At 41.3% G+C, this 21,984-nt stretch overlaps 1 protein-coding gene across 1 annotated transcript in view; it reads right to left on the bottom strand.

Annotated features, from left to right (window-relative positions):
• Positions 1 to 21,984, bottom strand: part of Nhe3 (Na[+]/H[+] hydrogen exchanger 3) — a 168,305-nt gene that overhangs the window by 98,819 nt on the left and 47,502 nt on the right. Inside the window, exons 6-8 of the mRNA XM_080282410.1 lie at positions 18,085 to 18,285; positions 6,118 to 6,149; positions 5,575 to 5,805 (exon numbers count right to left, since the gene is read on the bottom strand). Of these exons, the coding sequence (XP_080138536.1) occupies positions 5,575 to 5,805; positions 6,118 to 6,149; positions 18,085 to 18,285 (464 nt within the window). The remainder of the gene's footprint in view (positions 1 to 5,574; positions 5,806 to 6,117; positions 6,150 to 18,084; positions 18,286 to 21,984) is intronic.

Genomic DNA, 21,984 nt, shown 5'->3' with positions numbered 1-21,984 from the left:
GCGTGTCCCGCGGGCATATTCGCGCTCCGACAGACTCTCTAAAAATATTTGCCAAAAATCAGTTATTAGTCCTAGAATATTAAAATCAAATATGCATATGGCACATATCTTCAGCTTTCTCCTGGGATGTTTGTTGAGCCTTCGTCGAGTACCGTAGGACTTGTGGAGACCTCTGAAGCTGGGTAACGAAGTCTCCACTTCACACTTCCCTGACAACCCGTAATATGATTACCACAGCCTGATATTCTCACTAGAAACACTATTCTATGATTCTCAAATAGTTTGGAATCCACACTCCAAAAAAAAAAAAAAAATCCACCGTGAAAGCAATAAAAATTACGAGATCGTATGACCGTCCCACTTGCGATCGTTCACCGCTGGTGTTCTGTCATTTATTATTCATAAAAACACTCACACTTTATATTTCTATTACTATATAACACTTATATATATCTACAGTCTTTATCCATAAGTTTCCTTCAGTAATAGTAGTTTATTGTCACTGCAGGCATTCAATTTCTCTTTCAGTAAAATGCGTAGCACTCACTTTCTCGTCCTGTATACTAGCATTGAGAGTGAATCTGTCACTTTCACCTTCACTTTCATAACTCATAGTACTCATACATGCTAGAGTGAAACTTTCACTTTCATTACTCCTAGTATATATACTCGTATTCTTATATTACTACTCATTTACATTTCTATTTACATTCTCTATTTTATTTACATTACTTACATTTCTATTTTATTTACACTGTGTTAGGCACTGTCACTTGCAGTAACTTATAAAACTATTTTCCATTGTTCACTTATATTTACATTCATTGCTTTCACTTGCTGTTTACACATTATTTACATTTCCACTTGCACTGTTTTACTCACCAGAAAGACCGTAGTCACTCTCTATCAATATCATTGACAAATTAGCCAGTTCATGTTAGCGCGAATCCGACATGCTTTGACCTTGAAAGACGACAGTAAACTGAATACAGTGTGGTGGCCTGCCTAGGGGGAGTGCAATGCTGCCAATGTCAGCCTGGTGACAGCTGCTAATATATACGCTATGAAATGATTGGCAGGAAATCTAGACAATACATAATAAATTAGGTAGTTCCAGGTGAATGTAAATATCACTTAGGCTTCTCCCTTCCTTCCTTATATATATTTTTATTACGAGAACAGATTATACGGCATATTTCAAGGGGAAATAAACAGCGAAAATTAGCAAACGAGTGCACGTGAGATGTTGTCAGGTGATAATTAGCCAATTCCAGGTGTATGGCACTATCACTTACCTTATTTCTTTTTTGTATATATTATTTGGTATAAGAATAGGGCATAGGGCTTATTTCAATGCATGAAATCAGTGGAAAATTCCAGGGAAGATTTACTTAGCGTACAATACAGTGTGGTGGCCTGCCTAGGGGGAGTGGAATGCTGCCAATGTCAGTCCGGTGACAGCTGCTAATATATACGCTATGAAATGATTGAGAGGAAATCTAGACAATACATAATAAATTAGGTAGTTCCAGGTGAATGTAAATATCACTTAAGCTTCTCCCTTCCTATCTAATACAGTAATCCCTCCACTACCCGACGTAATAGAGCCAATGGCATGTCCGGAAAGTGGTCCTGTCTGGATAGTGGGCACCAGCCTCCTGGACTGGTACTTATGGACCCTAACCAGCCTAACTTTGAAAGCCACCTAAATAACTCCCTACCGAACATGCATAGCACCTATTTAAACCCATTTAAGACCATATTCACACCATTAATGGACATAAAGCATGAAATAAATGAAAAGGAACCAAAGAATGAGGAATTAGAAGTGACTGTACCTCAGCCAGGGTACTTATATCACGTTTGTGGCTGCCTTTCTAAGGTTTTGGCAGTGGTGAAAATGCTCTTGAAGCACATACAGTAATCCAGTGTTGTGCTGCACTGATTTCTTTGCACTGTGAGTTATAATTGTTTAACACTGCACATTGTTCTTAACTGCACCACTGAAGTTCTAACCGCCAGTTTAAACTGCCAATTTGCACTCCACAGTTGATCCTTTGCACTCTAAGTTAAAATTCTTAACACTGCACAACACTGTAAATTTCCATGTGGTCTAGAGGCGAGGTATTGCAGTATATTCACTGTTTATTCATAAAAAACGAGCACGTGTGGCTTCCAGTGCGATAAGCATCTATTCACAATTGAAGTTAGGGAGTAACTGTTGATGTTGGAGAAACAGAGTTGCCAGATCGCAATGGCCACATTACCAATCTCCTCAACTTTCATTACCATATTTAACTTTTCATTACCAAATTCGTAAAGCTAGCATTTATTCTTCACTAATTATACATACAGGTGGAAATACATGTAATCACTCTCCTTATAATTAACAGCATGTTGATTATTTTCACGCTATGTAGGGTAGCAGATTAATCAGAGAAAGCAAACAATCCACCACCTCCATCCTGTGTATCCTCATACATGTGAAAAATCCGTTTGGTAATGCATTATTCTGATACATTACCACACGAATTTTTCATTACCAAATTGGCCCACTTTTGGTAATGAAAAATAACAAACGGCAATCCTGACACGGAAGGGGGGGAGGGGGGAGGAAGGAAGTGGTGAAGTGGCCATGGTGTAAACAGCTGTTTGGTGCCGTGCAGCAATTTCAAATTACGGGTTGGAAAAAATTTGGATTTTTGGGGGATTTTTTTCTTTTTTTGGCCATTTTTCGGTTCCGATGGTCCAGGCCCACAATGTCCGGTAAGTGGGGACGTCCGGAAAGTGTGCATCCGGAAAGTAGAGGGATTACTGTATATATTTTTATTTTGAGAATATATTATACAGCATATTTCAAGGGGAAATAAACAGCGAAAATTAGCGAATGAGTGCACGTGAGGTGTTGTCAGGTGATAATTAGCCAATTCCAGGTGTATGGCAATCTCACTTACCTTATTTCTTTTTTGTATACATTATTTGGTATAAGAACAGGGCATAGAGCTTATTTCAATGGATGAAATCAGTGGAAAATTCCAGGGAAGATTTACTTAACGTAGCACGGCCAGGCAGGCGAGAGGAGAGGGTAATGGAGGGGAGGTAGGGAGGAGAGTCAAGAACGGGGAGAAATGGCTAAATTGTCAACAATGGATGGGAGTACAGATGAGATTAGGAGTGCTGACTATAGTAGCCGCAGCGAGAAATGAACACTGTGGTGGGGCAGCCGGTCATCCGGGGATTCCCCCACTGTAGCCATATTTACATGTCACCGACCATCGGCCACCGCTGCAGCCCCGCTCCATGATCCTTACCCTGTGTCTCTGGCTTTCTCTTTCTCTCTCGGTTTCTATATAAACTGCTGTATTTCCGAAACTAATTATGAAATTATTATGACTTTTGTTCCACACCACCTTTGAGGTAAAAATCAAGGAGAGTTTTCTGTATAAAGGTTTCCCCCCCCTCCTAAATGTGGCATATGAGCGGGGGAGTGCGGCCTTGCCGATACCTCCGCCTGACCTATAATTATACACTCGCCAGAACTGACCTGCCCTCAGACAAGGGGGGGGGAAACCTTTATACAGAAAACTCTCCTTGATTTTTACCTCAAAGGTGGTGTGGAACAAAAGTCATAATAATTTCATAATTAGTTTCGGAAATACAGCAGTTTATATAGAAACCGAGAGAGAAAGAGAAAGCCAGAGACACAGGGTAAGGATCATGGAGCGGGGCTGCAGCGGTGGCCGATGGTCGGTGACATCCTACCTCTATGGTCGGTGACATGAGGATATGGCTACGGTGGGGGAATCCCTGGATGACCGGCTGCCCCACCACAGCGTTCATTTCTCGCTGCGGCTACTATAGTGTTGGACATTGGCTGTACTGATAGATGATACAAGCCACCACTCGAAAGCCCGGGCAAAGTCAAAATAACACAGAATCACAAAAGTGACGCCCCGCGGTATGATCCCTTGCTCCCAAGCGTCACAAAAGTGACGCCCCGCGGTTAAGGGGTTAAGAGTAAGGTGTTTTGGTTTTCAGTGTTTTATTTCATGGTTTTAATGGTGTTTAGCATTACTTTGGATATTCCAATGTGTGTTTTGATGTCTAAATACAGTATGGCAGATTGACCTGAAAATAGTGCCAATCTTTAGGAGGAGTACTGTACATACATTAGTTAACAGTAAGGTGTGTTTTTGGTTTTCAGTGTTTTATTTCATGGTTTTATTGGTGTTTAGCATTACTTTGGATATTCCTATGTGTGTTTTGATGTCTAAATATGGAAGACTGACCATAAAAACAGTGCCAAAATTTGGAGGGGTACCGTACATATGATAGTGTAAAGGTTGGGTGTTTTTTTTTGCTACTCCTCACCCTGCCCACCCAAAGGGAGTCACGGAGCAACATCAAGAGAGTCCAAATTTGCTCAATCCAATGGGCAACTCTTCCATTCACTCACCATTCAAGCTCCTAGAATCCTGACTCCATCTGATGCGCCAAAAACATTCACCAAGTACTGTAGCTTCACATAAACATATCTGATAGAGTCAATTCGGACGCTGTGAAGTTAAAAAGGGGGGCCAAATCCCCGATCATGCACTTCTCACAATATTCATCCAACCAGCTCGATCTCTTGTCAGTCCCCTAGTCTTAGCAACTTCCAAACCTCTCTTCCTCCCATATTCATCCACCATATCCCTCCACCTTCTCTTTGGCCTACCTTGCCTCCTTCCTCCTTCAGATTTGCTCAGATACACTGTACCTTTTTCACCACTCTATTGTTATCCATTCTCTACACATGACCACAGCATCTCATTTCACAAACGGCATTTTAATGTTTCTTCATTCAACATCCGCTATTGACAATACGCACCAGAATCGGATCAGTATCAGAATAAATGCAAACATCCACGATATATCAGTCTGGCGAATCACATTGGTTACAGTGCTATCAATAACCTCATTACATAATAGTTGATGTTCCTTAACTCCAGTCCATCTAGCTGAGCAGACCCACTGCCCACGGGTATGCAACTTGTTCTGTGGGGGCCATCCTACAGGTACAGTACAGTACATACAGCGTGTGGGATCCAGCATACCCCTTGTGGTAGACAGAGCCTTACCTGAGTCAGACTAAGGTCCTTTCCACGGAAAGGTGCACAGAAATATGAGGAGGTTTGGTTCCTGGGTGAATGCCGCAGTTGCTCCACACAGCGCAGACAGAGCCTCCACATGTAGGCTCCACATTAGTACCAACAAATAAATGTAAATTGTAAAAGTAGTGCTGCCAAATTGTTTGTGGAGTATTTTTTAACAGCTTTGCATTACATCAACATTATTACAAGCAACACACCTGAAAAAATAAAAATCAGCGACCACTATCAATCTTAACATGTTACTTTAAAGTTTAAAATGCTGTCACCCACAAGAGAGAAGGCATACCTTGAGATAACTAAAGCACCTGTAAAACAGACAATTATTACATACAAGGATTTTCTTATTGGGTCTGGTAAATATGAAGCGAAATATGATGTTAAAAACTCAGATTCAGACAAGACAAATATATCTCTTCTTTACCTGTCAAATCTGCAGCCTCTGCCATCAGAAAAGTGGAGTAGGACATGAGAACAAAGAGTGCTCTCTCCAGGAGTGGGAAGTCTTTCAGTCGAGTAAACTTGGTGAGGATGGCAGTGAGGCAACCCATCACAGACCCAATGACAAAGGACATACTAAAAGTCCACAAGAAGTTGAGTATAGCTAAGAAGAAGGCTGATGTCTCAAAACCTCCACTGGTGCTGGCATAACTCTCTATTGCACTGGTTGGGAGACAAAATAAAAAGATATTTTAACAACTTACCTAGAAACTATGACTAATTTGGCTAAAACAATTCAGTTGTGCTATGTCCATTTACAATACTGTATTTGGACAAAAATATATATTACAGTATTCATAACCCAGTCCTATGACATTCTCCATCTATCTACTGCCAGACACCTTAATCCCATACGGGGTGGCCAGGATGGCAGTGAGGCAACCCATCACAGACCCAATGACAAAGGACATACTAAAAGTCCACAAGAAGTTGAGTATAGCTAAGAAGAAGGCTGATGTCTCAAAACCTCCACTGGTGCTGGCATAACTCTCTATTGCACTGGTTGGGAGACAAAATAAAAAGATATTTTAACAACTTACCTAGAAACCATGACTAATTTGGCTAAAACAATTCAGCTGTGCTATGTCCATTTACAATACTGTATTTGGACAAAAATATATATTACAGTATTCATAACCCAGTCCTATGACATTCTCCATCTATCTACTGCCAGACACGTTAATCCCATACAGGGTGGCCACACACAAATTGCCTCCAGGTCATCCTGTCCCCTCCCATTTCACTGCCCTGCTCCCAACTCACACCCCCCTCTCACATATACCTCTCCACTCCATCCCTCCACCTCATCCTTGGCCTCCCTCTCCCTTTCTCCCTCTCCACCTCACTGACATACACTCTCCTCATCAGTTTCTCACTCGCCATCCCCTCCACATGGCCAAACCACCTCAATGTGTTTCTCCTAATACTTCCTATGACACATCCACACCACAATGCTCCATTACATCCTCATTTGTCAGTCTGTCTCTCCATGCGACTTCACAGACTCCTCTCAAATAACTCATTTCCACTGTTCTCATTCTCGTGTCCCTGCAACAATGTCCAAGCTTCACTTCCAGTATCACAATACTGTCATGTAATAACTTTTTAACTTTCATGTTTACTTCCCTGTTTCTCATCACTCCTTTCAAGGAGACAGAAACCTTTCTTCCTTGTCGTACCCTTTCAAGCTCTTCACCCTCCAAACTTCCATCCTTACTCATCACACTACCCAAGTACTTAAACGTACTCACATTTTCCATTTCCTCATCATCCAACCTCACTGTACATTCACTGACTTCACTTCTCTCAAAGACCATAACTTTACTCTTCCGTACATTCACCTTTAGATTCCGTTTCTTACACACTCTCCCAAACTCATCCACCAAGCCTCGAAGCTCCCCTTCATCTTCACTTAACAACACAGAATCATCTGCAAACAACAGTACAGGGAGTTTCCAAACACTACCCTCTCTCATTAGGGCCACTCCAACATCCACTACCCTACCTTGTATCTTTTTTATTACCCCATCCATGTACAGATTGAACAACCATGGAGACATGACACATCCCTGTTTCAACCCAACCATCAAAGAGAAAAATTCACTCAGTTCACTCTCCAAATGCACTGCAGCTTTAGCACCCTCATACATACTCTTCATAGCATTCAACAACTTCCCATCTACTCCACATATTCTTAATACTTTCCACAATCCTTGTCTATCCATCCTTTCATATGCTTTTTCCAAATCCATGAAGGCTGCATACAACTTCTTTCTCATCTCTAGAAACTTTTCCACTAAAAATCTAAGAATGAATATCTGATCTACACAACCTCTTCTCTTCCTAAATCCTCCCTGTTCTTCTCCAACTTATTCTTCTTTTATTTCCCTAACTCTGCCAATAAATATCCTACCATATACTTTTCCTATTACACTAAGAAGACAAATGCCCCTATGATTACCTTTCCTTCTTGCTGGAAGTTTGCTCTCATTCAGCCAGTCCCAAAGAAGGGTGACCATTCCCAACTCTCTAACTATCGTCCAATTGCTTTAACGTCCTGTATCTCAAAAGTGTTCGAGTCTGTTCTTAATAGAAAAATTTTAAAGCATCTTTCCTATCACAATCTTCTTTCTGATCGTCAGTATGGGTTCCATCAGGGACGCTCCACTGGCGATCTTCTCACCTACCTTTCAAACTCCTGGTCATCCTCCTTTCGGGACTCTGGCGAAAGCTTTGCCATTGCACTTGACATCTCAAAGGCTTTCGATCGAGTCTGGCATAAATCTTTAATTTCCAAACTGCCCTCTTACGGTTACTATCCTTCTATTTGTGCCTTCATCTCTAGCTTCCTTTCTGGTCATTCTATAGCCGCTGTTGTAGACGGCCATCGTTCTTCTCCTACATCTATTAACAGTGGTGTTCCACAGGGCTCTGTCCTATCACCAACTCTCTTTCTTTTATTCATCAATGACCTTCTAAGCTGTACATCTAACCCTATCCACTCATACGCTGATGACTCCACCCTTCACCTTTCCATTTGATTCCCACAACGTCCATCTCAGCAGTTACTTCAACAAACAAGGGATGAGGCTATGGCACACCTAATGTCTGACTTGGCTCATATCTCTAACTGGGGTAAAAATAATCTGGTTGTTTTTAATGCATCAAAGACTCAGTTTTTGCACCTATCAACCCGACAAAATCTTCCACAGGTATACCCACTAATGTTTGATAATATTCAGCTTAATCCTGCATCATCCTTGAACATGCTTGGGGTTTCATTTACACAGGACTTGTCTTGGAAAGATCATATTACATCTCTTGTAAAATCTTCTTCCAAGAGATTGGGTGTGCTAAGCCGACTCCGCTCCTTCTTTACCCCTGCACAATTGTTGACTCTATACAGGGGTTTTATCCGCCCCTGTGTAGAGTACAACTCTCATGTGTGAGGAGGCTCCCCAAATACTGCTCTTCTCAATAGGGTGGAGTCAAAGGCTTTTTGCCCCATTAACTCTCCTCCTCTTACTGACTCCCTTCAACCTTTGTCTCTTCGCTGCACTATTGCATCTTTATCTCTTTTCTATCGCTACTTTAATGGTCACTGCTCCTCTGAACTGTCTGCATGCATTCCTCCACCCCTACGACGGGAGCGTAGCACCCGTCTAGCAGCAAACTCTCATCCCTTTTCTGCCCAACTCTCTAATGCAAGAGTTAACCGTTACTCCCAGTCCTTCATTTATGCAACAGGTCAACTCTGGAACTGTCTCCCTCTGTCTGTATTTCCTACTTCCTATGAGCTCCAGTTTTTCAAACGCAGTGTGTCCAGGCATCTGGAAATGATCGGATCTTGAATTTGGCTCTCTCTTATATTTTGTTTTTCTCTTGGAAGGAATAGTTTTGCAGGCTCGTTGCCTTTGGTGCCTTCTTCCTCATTATAAAAAAAAAAAAAAAAAAAAAAAAAAAAAAAAAAAAAACTTTTGCACCCTCAAGCACCTGGACAATCATCCGTCTCTTTCATCTCATCATTTGCACCCCTTACATTCCACATCGCCATCCGTATCATGTCCTTTGTTTGGTCCTTAGTCATCATCTTTTGGTCAGTCCTGGTCCGAGGCTTATTGTTCATATGTTATTTGCTGAAAATAGTCTAATATTCAATCATTCAAAACAATGCTACATACTGAATACTGCTGCCTATAACTCTTTCATCGTTAAGTGGCTCAAAAAATCCACAGAGCAAAAGGATACAGCAATCTACCATAATGCTATGGTATAACAGTAAGTTCTTAGCGGAGGCAGATCTAGGAAAATTAAGGGCGCTGCCCAAATCGCTATCCAGAGTAAATGACGGTTGGGCATCCCATCTACCAGCCAACTAAGTAACGTTTGTCAACCAAGGATGGTTTCCACGACATTTGTATGGGAAAAATAAACATGACTGCTAGTAAAAGATGCAGTCTATGTATTAAAGTACTGCATTTTGCATGAGAGAAATAAACATATTAGCCAGGAAAAGATGCAGCATATGTATTAAAGTACTGTACTGTTTTGTATGGAAGAAGTAAACAAAATAGCCAGCAAAAGATACAGTCAATGTATTCAAGTACTGTTTTGTACAGAGGAAATAAACATAATAGCCAGTAAAAGATGCAGTCCGTGTAAACAGCCAGTAAAAGATACAGTCTGTGTATATAAAGAACTGTATACTAATCTTCAGTGTGACAAAGCAGGAACATTGCCCAGGCAACTTAGGCAACACCCCTGGATCTGCCCATGCTTACTCAAGGCACAACTCTCACAGACATCAGCAAAACTCTACACTAGTCTACCAAGCTCTTGTCTGGTATTTGCAAGTAGCACTGTATCATTGGCATACAACAAATTTGAGATATTCCATCCATTTCAATCATCATTAATGCCATCTTTCTCTCTCCATTACTCCTGTTTTTATTTCTCTCATCACCCCCTCCATATATATATAATAAACAACCATAGGGACATCTCACAACCTTGTCGCACGGCCACACTGAACGTGAATCATTCACTTAGATGCCCGTTAACCCTTACACATGCCTCACTACCATCATAAAAACTCCTGACAGCACCTATCAGCTTACCATCTACACCATACATGTGCGAAACCTTCAACAATCCTTCTCTGTCTACTTTGTCATATGCTTTTTCCAGATCCATAAATGCCATAAACACCTTATGGTCCTTCTCACAAGTTTTCTCCACTATGTCTCACTGCAAATATTTGATCCACACATCCTCTGCCACTCCTCATGCCACCCTGTTCATCACTCAACAGTACTTCTGATATCTCCCTTACTTTCCCTATAATAATTCTTCCATATACCTTCCTTACAACACTGAATAAACTTATGCCATGATAATTACTGCACTCATTTTGCTCACCTTTGCTTTTGTATAGGGGTACAATCACAGCCTTCTTCCACTCTGCTGGCACAGTTTCACTCATCCATGCCTTCTTACATACCTCCATGAAGCACTTCATTCCCCTCTCTTTACTACACTTAAATCATCTTTGCATACACCTCACCAACCCCAGCTGCTTTCTCATTTTTCAGCCACTTACACATTTCACACCCTCCCACTCCTCCAATTCACGCTTTCTTATTCTCTTAATTCCACTTCATTAGTTCTTCAAGTATTCCTTCCATTAGCTCCCTATTTTGATCTGATCTGTCAGCATTTTTTCACTCTACCATCCTCTTCATGTTTACTTTTCTTCCACCCTCATTTATTTATATATTTGCAAATCTTTCTCAAATTAGTTTTCTATTTAAGAGAAGTTTACCTTTATTTTTCATCATGTATCATTATTCATCTTTTTTTATTCTCCCTTTTTACTAATCTCTTCACTTTTTTCTTACTCTCCCCGTAATCCCTCATTCTTTAATCTGTGCCCCTTTCTTGCATTCCCCCTAGCTTCTTTTACCTTCCTTCTACTTATCCATTCAAACCTCATCAACCCTCAAAACTATACAAACTATACTGCAGATAAAATACACACGCATGACATACTTTAAGCAACCTAGCTCATTACAGAATTCATCATATAATGAACAAGAAAATATTTTATACAATAGCTCACCAAGGTAAAATCACCCACCCAATGACTTTCCTCCCTGGCAGTAATATATATACAGAAGTGTGTGAAGGGAGAGCTTTGTTGCATGGCACATACATCAGGTATAAAATTAATTTGCCAATCACTTCAGTGCAATATAGACATCTCTCATCATATGTAATGGATGTATCCAAAATATCACAACTTTTTCCATAAATCAGTTACTGTAAACTGAAAGGACTAGCAAATCAGCTTTATCATCAATAAAACTTCAATAATTTACTAAGGAATTATATATATATATATAAAAACAAACAACAATAATAATAATCTATCCATTGTAAAATCCTATGGTGCCCCATGAGGTGCGTAAGAAGGTATGATAATAATAACAATAATAATAATAAAAATAATAATAATACAGTAATCCCTCAATTATCTGATGTAACAGAGCCAAAGGCATGTCCGGAAAGTGGATCTGCCCAGATAATGAACTTCTCACCTGGCCCCCCTTTGTACATAACCTAACTTTGAATGCCACTGTTAAAGGCCACTACAGTACATCGTAAGACACTTGTTCCTGTTGTTTTACACATTCTAAATGGTCAAGCAGACCTTTTAACCCCAGTCAAGCAATTACCATGGTCAAGCAGTCAACAATGGCATGGCAGGGGATGCCCACTGCCTTCTGTTCGGCACTGCGTCTGTCTGACTCGTGCCCGGACTTCTAAAGGGAAGTGAAATGAGATGTTTGGGGCTTGGTGACAGCTACGATCACCCATCTCAATCCTGTATTCATTCTCTCTCTCTCTCTCTCCCCCTGGAGATAGAGGGGGAGGGAGGGAGGGAATGGAGAAGGCGAGAGACAGGAGTGATCAATTTTATGCCTTATCTGCTGGTTTGTTTAATCAAAGGGATGCTGCTTATGTCATTCCTGTATTTATTCTCTCTCTCTCTCTCCCCACACTTTGTGCTTCCACTTTCATTTTTACTTTGCATATTTTCATTTTTGTCATCCTCTTCATCTTCACCTTCCCTTTCATTTTTACCTTCTCTTTTACGTTCACTTTATCATTCATATTCACTTCCATATTCACTTCTATGCTCTATGCTCTCTTTCACATTCACTTTCACCTTTACACTCACTTTCACTATTACTTTCATTTTCAGTTTCAATTTTGCCATCAACTTCATTTGCATTTTCCCTTTCTCACTTTCACATTTACCTTTTACTATTACATTCACTCACCCTTGCTTTCGCATTCCCTTCTTTTACTTTCACATTCCGCTTCATTTTCACCTTCACCTTCTCTCCCTCTCTCTCTCTCTCTCTCTCTCTCACATATGAAACATGGTTACATTCACAAACTTTCCCACACTCATAAATACACACACACACACACACACACACACACACACACACACACACACACACACGAGTACACATTCTGGGAACGGCCGAGGATGTCTCTAGCGGACGCTGGGTGAACTACCAAACCGGACAGCGTGACGTCACCAGGCTATTCCTTCACGGGCGGGCAAAAATGTTCGTGAATCCAAAATTTCCACCCGGACGCAAGCAATTTGTCCAGATAAAATGGAAAAACGAATATATAATGGCTTTGTACAGCCAACTCACAGCGTCCAGGTAATGGATCATTTGGACAATGGACGTCTGGATAATCAAGGGATTACTATAATAATAATAATAATAATAATGACTTCTTGTACTGCTTGTACCAACCAATATGGAATATATATATATATACATACAGTAGAACCTCTCTCATTTGGACTATATGGGGGGAAGGGTTGTCCGAATTAGCAGATTGTCCGGACCATCAGGGTAATCTCCAGTTCACACCAAAAACTATCTACATATGGTATGTTTGTTAATTATTAACATATGTGACATATGTCAACCCTACGTAACTGCAAAAGATGAAAGGATACTAAAATGACCAAACTAATCATGTACGATAGTTTTGTATTGCATAATTTACAGGTAAGGCCATGACAAGAAACTAGCCTACATTTAAAATTGTAGTAACTGACTAAGGCCCGTGTAGGCAAAAAAATAAATTATTTAATTAACTGTAATATTTGGAATAAAAATAAAACTTATGTAGGCAAAAAATACATTGTCATCTTTGGCATATTGATAACACCCATATGGGCAAGAAGCTAATGTTTGATGTACAAGTAAAGCACATTTAAGTACAAAAAATAACCTACAGTAATCAATAAACACTGCAGAATATTCTGACCCATTTTTGTGTAAGCAAACTCCTCCTTTTAACCTTTATTCATTGCAGAAGCTACACTTCCATTAAGGGGCATGGTAAGGAGGATTAACTTTTGAAATACAGCGTAAAAATATAAATGGTTGGTGAACTAGTTGATGGAACGAATGCTAGCGTGTTTTAAACAGGCACCCATGTTGCGACCTAATGTGATCCGAGACTAAACGAATCATGATCGCTTTCTGCGCCGATACTGAAAATGACTTTAGAATTACTTTCAACATATTTTTGGAGCTTATAATTTTTAAACTGTGTCCGAATTAACAGAAATCCGGATCAAAGGGGTCCAGACCAAAGAGGTTCTACTGTATATGTGTGTATGTATATATATATATATATATATATATATACAGTAGAACCTCTTTGGTCCGGACCCCTTTAATCCGGATTTCTGTTAATCTGGACAAAATTTAAAAATAATAAGCTCCAAAAATATGTTGAAAGTAATTCTAAAGTCATTTTCAGTATCGGCGCGGAAAGCGATCGTCATTCGTTTAGTCTCGGATCACGCTAGGTCGCAACATGGGCGCCTGTTTCAACACACGCTATCATTCGTTCCATGAACTAGTTCACCAACCATTTATATTTTTACACTGTATTTCTAAAGTTAATCCTCCTTACAATGCCCCTTAATGCAAGTGTAGCTTCTGTAATGAATAAAGGTGTTAAAAGGAGGAGTAGACTGTAGCACCAGTCGAGCAGGGCAGTACTCCCGAGGTGGATGGAAAGCTGATGACAGGGAGTGCTGGAGCTCCCGTTTCATCAGCCCTCAGGACTAGTTCCTGACCATCCCCCTTTGCTGAACTTTTTCAGTGTCTCAGTTACACAGAGAGTAGGCCAGCATGCTCTCCAGTACAAATTTCTCTATCTATCTTCACCAAACTACATGCACAGTACACACTACACTTCCTATTCAAAATTTACCAAAATGGCGTCAATTCACCTAGCCTCGGAGTCCCCAGGGGGGGGGACCATAAATGCCCCCGCCATCTGCCCCTCTCCCGGTGACGACTCGAGGTGCCTGGAACCACTGTCTGACTCTCTTCTTCTTCATTTCTGCAACATTCGCGGCCTTTCATCTAACTTTCGCTCTGTTGAGCACCACCTCTCCTCCTCTAAACCTCACCTTCTTTTTCTAACGGAGACTCAGCTGTCTGAGGCAACTGACAGCAAACCCTTTTCTGTATCCTCCTACTTTCTCTATACTCATTTCAAAGCCAAAGGTGGCTGTTGTGTATACATACGCAACGACTTATCTTGCTCTCGTGTTCCTGAACTTGATTCTTCTGAATTCTCCACTCTCTGGCTTCGGCTTTCCTGTCATTCTCTGACTAAATATATCTGTGCTGTTTACTTATCCCCTAATTCTACTGACTATCAAAAATTCTTCGACTATCTTACTTCTACGATGGAACACATTCTGTCCATTTCTCCTTTCTCTGAAATCTCCATTCTTGGAGATTTCAATGTTCACCACCACCTTTGGCTCTCCTCTCCTTTCACGGATCCACCTGGTGAACAAGCCTACATCTTTTCTATCCTTAATGACCTAGAGCAGCTTGTACAGCACCCTACCCGTATCCCTGACCGCCTTGGAGAGCTCCAACATACTTGACCTCTTCCTCACAACTAATCCTTCTGCTTACTCTGTTAATCTTTTCTCTCCGTTGGGCTCCTCCGATCACAACCTTATTACCTTAACCTGTCCTATCGCTCCAGTACGGCCTGCGGACCCTCCAGGGAAACGTCGTCTCTGGCATTTTGAAGCTGCGGACTGGGAGGGTACTTCTATGATTTTCCCTGGAATGATTATTGCTTCCATGGCCGTGAGCCATCTGAGTGTGCCTTTGCGCATTAAGGAGGTTATTCTCTCGGGCATGGAAGCATACATTCCTTCATATCCTTTGACTAACGCAAGAAAGCCTTGGTTTAATCACGCTTGTTCTAATGCTGTCCGCAACAAGGAGAAGGCCTACAAAAGGTACCGGAGCCAACCCACCCCTGAATCACATAATCTTTACGTTTCTGCCCGGAATCGTGCTAAGTCTGTTCTTCGCTCTACTAAAAATAATTTCATCCATACTAAATGCTCTCAACTCTCCAACTCGAATTCTTCCCGCTCCTTCTGGCACCTTGCCAAAAATCTTTCTAACAACTTTACCTCATCATCCTTCCCTCCTCTTTTCTACTCTGATGGTTCTGTAGCTATTTCTTCTACTGATAAAGCAGATCTCTTCGCACAGACTTTCTCCTCCAATTCCACCTTAGACGATTCCGGTGCTGTTCCTCCATCACTTCCCCCTCTGACTTCCTCATGGCTGACATTAAAATTTCTTCAGTTGATGTATTTTCTGCCATTACTGGCCTCAGTACTAACAAGGCATATGGGCCTGATGGGGTCCCTCCTGTTGTTCTCAAAAACTGTGCTTCTGTGCTTACACCCTGCCTAGGCAAACTATTTCGCCTTTGTCTGTCAACTTGTACCTTTCCATCTTGCTGGAAGTTTGCTCTCATTCAGCCAGTCCCAAAGAAGGGTGACCACTCCCAACCCTCCAACTATCGTCCAATTGCTTTAACGTCCTGTATTTCAAAAGTTTTCGAGTCAATTCTTAATAAAAAAATTTTAAGGCATCTTTCCTATCACAACCTTCTTCCGATCGTCAGTATGGGTTCCGTCAGGGACGCTCCACTGGCGATCTTCTCACCTACCTTTCAGACTCCTGGTCATCCTCCTTTCGGGACTTTGGCGAAAGCTTTGCCATTGCACTTGACATCTCAAAGGCTTTCGATCGAGTCTGGCATAAATCTTTAATTTCCAAACTGCCCTCCTACGGTTTCTATCCTTCTATCTGTACCTTCATCGCTAGCTTCCTTTCTGGTCGTTCTATAGCTGCTGTCGTAGACGGCCATCGTTCTTCTCCTAGCTCTATCAACAGTGGTGTTCCTCAGGGGCTCTGTCCTATCACCAACTCTCTTCCTTTTATTCATCAATGATCTTCTAAGCTGTACATCTAACCCTATCCACTCATACGCTGATGACTCCACCCTTCACCTTTCCATTCGGTTCCCGCAACGCCCATCTCAACAGTTACTTCAAGAAACAAGGGATGAGGCTATGGCACACCTAATGTCTGACTTGGCTCATATCTCTGACTGGGGTAAAAATAATATGGTTGTCTTTAATGCTTCTAAGACTCAGTTCTTACACCTATCAACCCGACAAAATCTTCCACAGGTATACCCACTAATGTTTAATAATATTCAGATTAATCCTGCATCATCCTTGAACATGCTTGGGGTTTCATTTACTTTCGGGACTTATCTTGGAAAGATCATATTGCATCTCTTGTAAAATCTGCTTCCAAGAGATTGGGTGTGCTAAGCCGACTCCGCTCTTTCTTTACCCCTGCACAATTAAGTTGACTCTATACAGGGGTTTTATCCGCCCCTGTGTGGAGTACAACTCTCATGTGTGGGGAGGCTCCCCACATACAGCTCTTCTCAATAGGGTGGAGTCAAAGGCTTTTCGTCTCATTAACTCTCCTCCTCTTACTGACTCCCTTCAACCTCTGTCTCTTCGCCGCACTGTTGCATCTTTATCTCTTTTCTACCGCTACTTTAATGGTCACTGCTCCTCTGAACTGTCTGCTTGCATTCCTCCACCTCTACGACGGGCGCGTAGCACCCGTCTGGCAGCAAACTCTCATCCCTTTTCTGTCCAACTCTCTAATGCAAGAGTTAACCGTTACTCCCAGTCTTTCATTCATGCAACAGGTCAGCTCTGGAACTGTCTCCCTCTGTCTGTATTTCCTCCTGCCTATGATCTCCAGTCTTTCAAACGCAGTGTGTCCAGGCATCTCAAAATGATCGGATCTTGAATTTGGCTCTCTATTGTATTTTGTTTTTCTCTTGGAGGGAACTGTTACTGCGGGCTCATGGCCTTTGGTTCCTTCTTCCTCGCATAAAAAAAAAAAAAAAAAAAAACAACAATGGGTCAGAATATTCTGCAGTGTTTAGTGATTACTGTAGGTTATTTTTTGTACTTAAATGTGCTTTACTTGTACATCAAACATTAGCTTCTTGCCCATATGGGTGTTATCAATATGCCAGAGATGACAATGTATTTTTTGCCTACATAAGTTTTATTTTTATTCCAAATATTACAGTTAATTAATTAATTTATTTTTTTGCCTACACGGGCCTTAGTCACTTACTACAATTTAAAATGTAGGCTAGTTTCTTGTCATGGCCTTACCTGTAAATTATGCAATACAAAACTGTCGTACATGATTAGTTTTATTTTAGTATCCTTTCATCTTTTGCAGTTACGTAGGGTTGACATATGTCACATATGTTAATAATTAACAAACATACCATATGTAGATAGAGTTTGGTATGAACTGGAGTAATATTACCCTGATGGTCCGGACAATCTGCTAATTCGGACAACCCTTCCCCCCATATAGTCCGAATGAGAGAGGTTCTACTGTATATATATATACAATTCATTTTGGACTGTCTGACTCAACAACAGTACCTGGATAACACTATGGCCACAGCATCATTCAAGACGCTCTCTCCAAAAACGAGGGCGTACAAGTTGACATCAACACGGAGATCTGAGAAAATGGCCAGCACCGTAACTGGGTCAGTGGCCGAGATAAGGGCTCCAAACAAGAGGCAGTCGATGAAAGTGATACTTGAGCCAAGCATGTACAGGAACCCATACACAATGCCTCTGAAAGTACAAAAACATGCAGTATTTGGAGGGCATGAAAAGCAAACATCTATTAAATAATTATAGTAATAATAAAAATGAGGTTGTGCATTTGTAACTCATATTTCAAACACACAGTTGCACATAAATATACATGGTGTAGAGGGAACAGGGATCGTGTTGAAAGAAGCCTCACTGATTACATGTTTGTAGAGAGGTCGATGCTGGGAATGGTTGCTGATACAAGGGCAGTGAGAGGACGATGTGGACACATGTCAGATCATAATTATGACTGTGGTAAGCAAGATCAATCTGAGAGGAGTGAGGTGGACCAGGAGAGAGAAGAGTCAGGAGAAAGACTGAAAGCTGAGAAGCTGAAGATCAAAGAAATGGCAGGTGAATACAGGACCAAAGTAGGGGAGGAATTAGAATCAGTGAATTGGAATGAAACCGATCTGGACAGCCTGTGGAATGCATATAGGGATTGCTTAGTTAGAAATGCTAAAGCAGTGTGTGGTGTGGCAAGAGTAACAACAAAGAAGAAAGGTACAGCATGGTGGGATGAAGAGGTTAAGAGAGAAGTGGAGGAAAAGAGGAAGAAGTGGCTAGAGTGGTTATAGGACGGGGGTTCAACTGAAAAAAGAAGTGAATATACCGAGAGCAACAAGCATGTAAAGAGACAAGTGATGAGGAAAAAGAAGGAGGTAAATGATGATCCAGGAAGAAAAATGAATGCAAACTACTCAGAAAATAGGAAGTTATTCTGGAATGAGGTGCGGAAATGTAGATGTGAAAGCAGAAAGAAATGTGAAAGTGTAAAGGATGCAGGTGACAGATTATTAACCCATGAGGATGAAGTAAGGACCTGATGGAAAGAATATCTTGAAATCCTGATGAATGGGAATAGAGATAGCAGAGCCAATATAAACATGAATGGTTTTGGCCGTGTGCAGAGAAGGAATCCAGCGCCAGGAAACGTGACCCTTGCACAGGTGAAGAGCACTGTGAAGTAGCTGAAAAATGGGAAAGCAAATGAGGTGTATGCAGAGATGATTAGGTGCAGTGGAAAGAGAGGAATGAAAAGCTTCTTGGAGATATATACGAAGGCAGGGATGAGTGAAACTATGCCGGTAGTATGGAAAAAAGCTGTGACTGTACCCCTGTATAAAAATAAATGTGAGCGAAGTGAATGCAAGAAATATCCTGGCATAAGCTTATTGAGTGTGGTAGGGAAGGTATATGGAAGAATTATTATAAAGTACGGTAAGAGAGATATCAGAAGTCCTAGTGAGTGATGAACAGGGTGGCTTCAGGAGTGGCAGAGGATGTGTGGATCAAATATTTATAGTGAGATACATAGTGGAGATGGCTTGTGAGAAGGACTATAAGGTGTTTATGACATTCGTGAATCTGGCAAAACATACAACAAAGCAGACAGAAGGATTGTGGAAGGTTTTGTGCATGTACGGTGTAGATGGTAAGCTGCTAGGCGCCGTCAAGAGTATTTATGATGGTAGTGAAGCATGTGTAAGGGTTAATGGGCATCTAAGTGAACGGTTCACAATCGGTGTGGGTGTGCATCAAGGCTGCGTGATGTCCTCATGGTTGTTTAATATATATATGGATAGGGTGATGAGAGAAGTAAAAACACAAGTAATGGAGAGGGGGATGGCATTGGTAATGAAGAGTGATGGATGGAATATCTCAAATTTGTTGTATGCTGATGATGCAGTACTACTTGCAAAACTGGACAAGAACTTGGTAGGCTAGTGCAGCTTTCTGTTGATGTCTGTGAGCACTGTGCCTTGAGAGTAAATGTAGAAAAGAGTAAAGTGATGGTTATTGAGAGAGAAGGTGACTCCCAGTGCGATGTTACAGTGAATGGAGAGAGACTGGAATTGGTGAGAGTTTAAATATGTGGGTAGAGTGATAAGAAAAAGAGGAAAATGTGCAAATGAAGGGAAAAGTAGAGTGACACAAGGAAGGAAAATAGCTGGTGCAATGAAGGCCTTGATAAGAAACAAAGGCTTGAGTGTTGCAGCTGCACGAGGCTTGCATGAAGGAGTGTTATAGTCCGACCACTCTATGAAGGCAGTTTGGGTGGGGTCATCTCCTGCGTACAGTGTTGCCACTTTTCCACTCATGGGATGTCAAACTCTCATGCTATGTCCGTCTCTACTCTAGTTAATTATCAACACCGTCCTGCTCATGTTAATTATCAACACTGTAGATAAGAACCTAAGAACTTGGTACTTTAATAATAATAATAATAATAATAATAATAATAATAATAATAATAATAATAATAATAATAATAATAATAATATTATTATTATTACTATTATCACACCGTGTATATGACAATGTTTGTTCATGAAATGCCATTCATTAACATGAAACCATTTTTCCCTTGTTTTTCAGGACAAGCTGGATGCATTCTGGCATGGAATCACTTACATCTCTAAAGTAATGTAAGGGCATTTCTTTACACCAAACATTTGTCAGTTCAGTCTTGAGGTTGTCCAGATTGGGTGTCTTCTTCTCTGCCATGCTTTTCATCATCTTTGCCCAGCAGTTTTCTATCGGATTTAGATCTGGACTGTTGCCAGGCCAGTCGAGGACCTCAATCCAATTATCCTGAAGCCATTTTGTCACCTTTCTTGACTTATGGCATGGAGCTGAATCGTGCATGAAAAAGCCGCACCCATGAACAGCAAAAAAGTTTAACAAATGATCTTTCAGAACTTGAAAGTACCGGCCACCATTCATCATCAAGTTCTTAGGAAGAAAGTAGAGGCCACCTCTTCCCATTTCACCAGAGAAACACCCCCATACCATTACTGATTGTGGGTGCTTAACAGTCGGCACCGTGTAAGTAGCGTCATACAGATTACAGGAGGCATGGCACCGAACCTTGGCAGAACGCACATGGAACACTTGAAATGTGCTTTCATCGGAAAACATAACTTTTCTCCACTCATCCGATGTCCAGTGTGCATACTTCTTGGCAAACTGAATGTGCTACTTCTTCATGCGGTCAGTGAGAAGCGGCTTCTTGGCTGCGGTGTGGCTTGGCAAACCCAGCTCCTTCTGCAAGTGGTGTTGGATAGTTCGAAATGAGACATCTTGTAACAGAAGGGGATGCATTCTCTTCAATTCTGCTGCTGTCAGTCAAGGATTCTTGATTACTTCCCGCTTCAGTCGCATATCTGTACCTCTAGAAGTCATCCTCTTCTTGTGCTTATGCTCTGGTACGACATCAGGTGGCAGGCCGCGCGCTGCAATAAGAATCTTCATGACGGTCGACTTTGTGCGTCCAGTAAGTTCACAAGTCGTGTTGATAGGGACATTATCCTGCCTCCATGCAATGATATGGACCCTCTCATCCCTCGAGCAGTACTTTCCAGGGATGACAACTTGACTCTAGGAAAATAACAGGGCAAACAGTAATGCATACGAAAAAAGAGGGAGGTGCAAGCTTGGAGCGACAGGAACATATACTCCCACTCTCGCTTCTGGGCAAGCACTGACGTGCTTAGTGTTTCACCACCTCCAGCCAACACCAGAGGAGTTGTCAGTTACTTCTTGCCCCAAAAATTCACTTGGTAGAGGTAGAAACACAAAGCAAAGACAGACAACTCTCCTATTGCAATTCTGTGAGCAGGTCCTCAGTCAATTTGCGGTGGGCGTATATACAGTATATATATCTCTCTGTCTCTC

Source organism: Coenobita brevimanus, chromosome 93 (assembly GCF_032717465.1).
Source record: "Coenobita brevimanus isolate Jiangsu-jjx chromosome 93, ASM3271746v2, whole genome shotgun sequence".
Classification (NCBI taxonomy): domain Eukaryota; kingdom Metazoa; phylum Arthropoda; class Malacostraca; order Decapoda; family Coenobitidae; genus Coenobita; species Coenobita brevimanus.
This window is presented reverse-complemented; position numbering and strand designations above follow the sequence as displayed.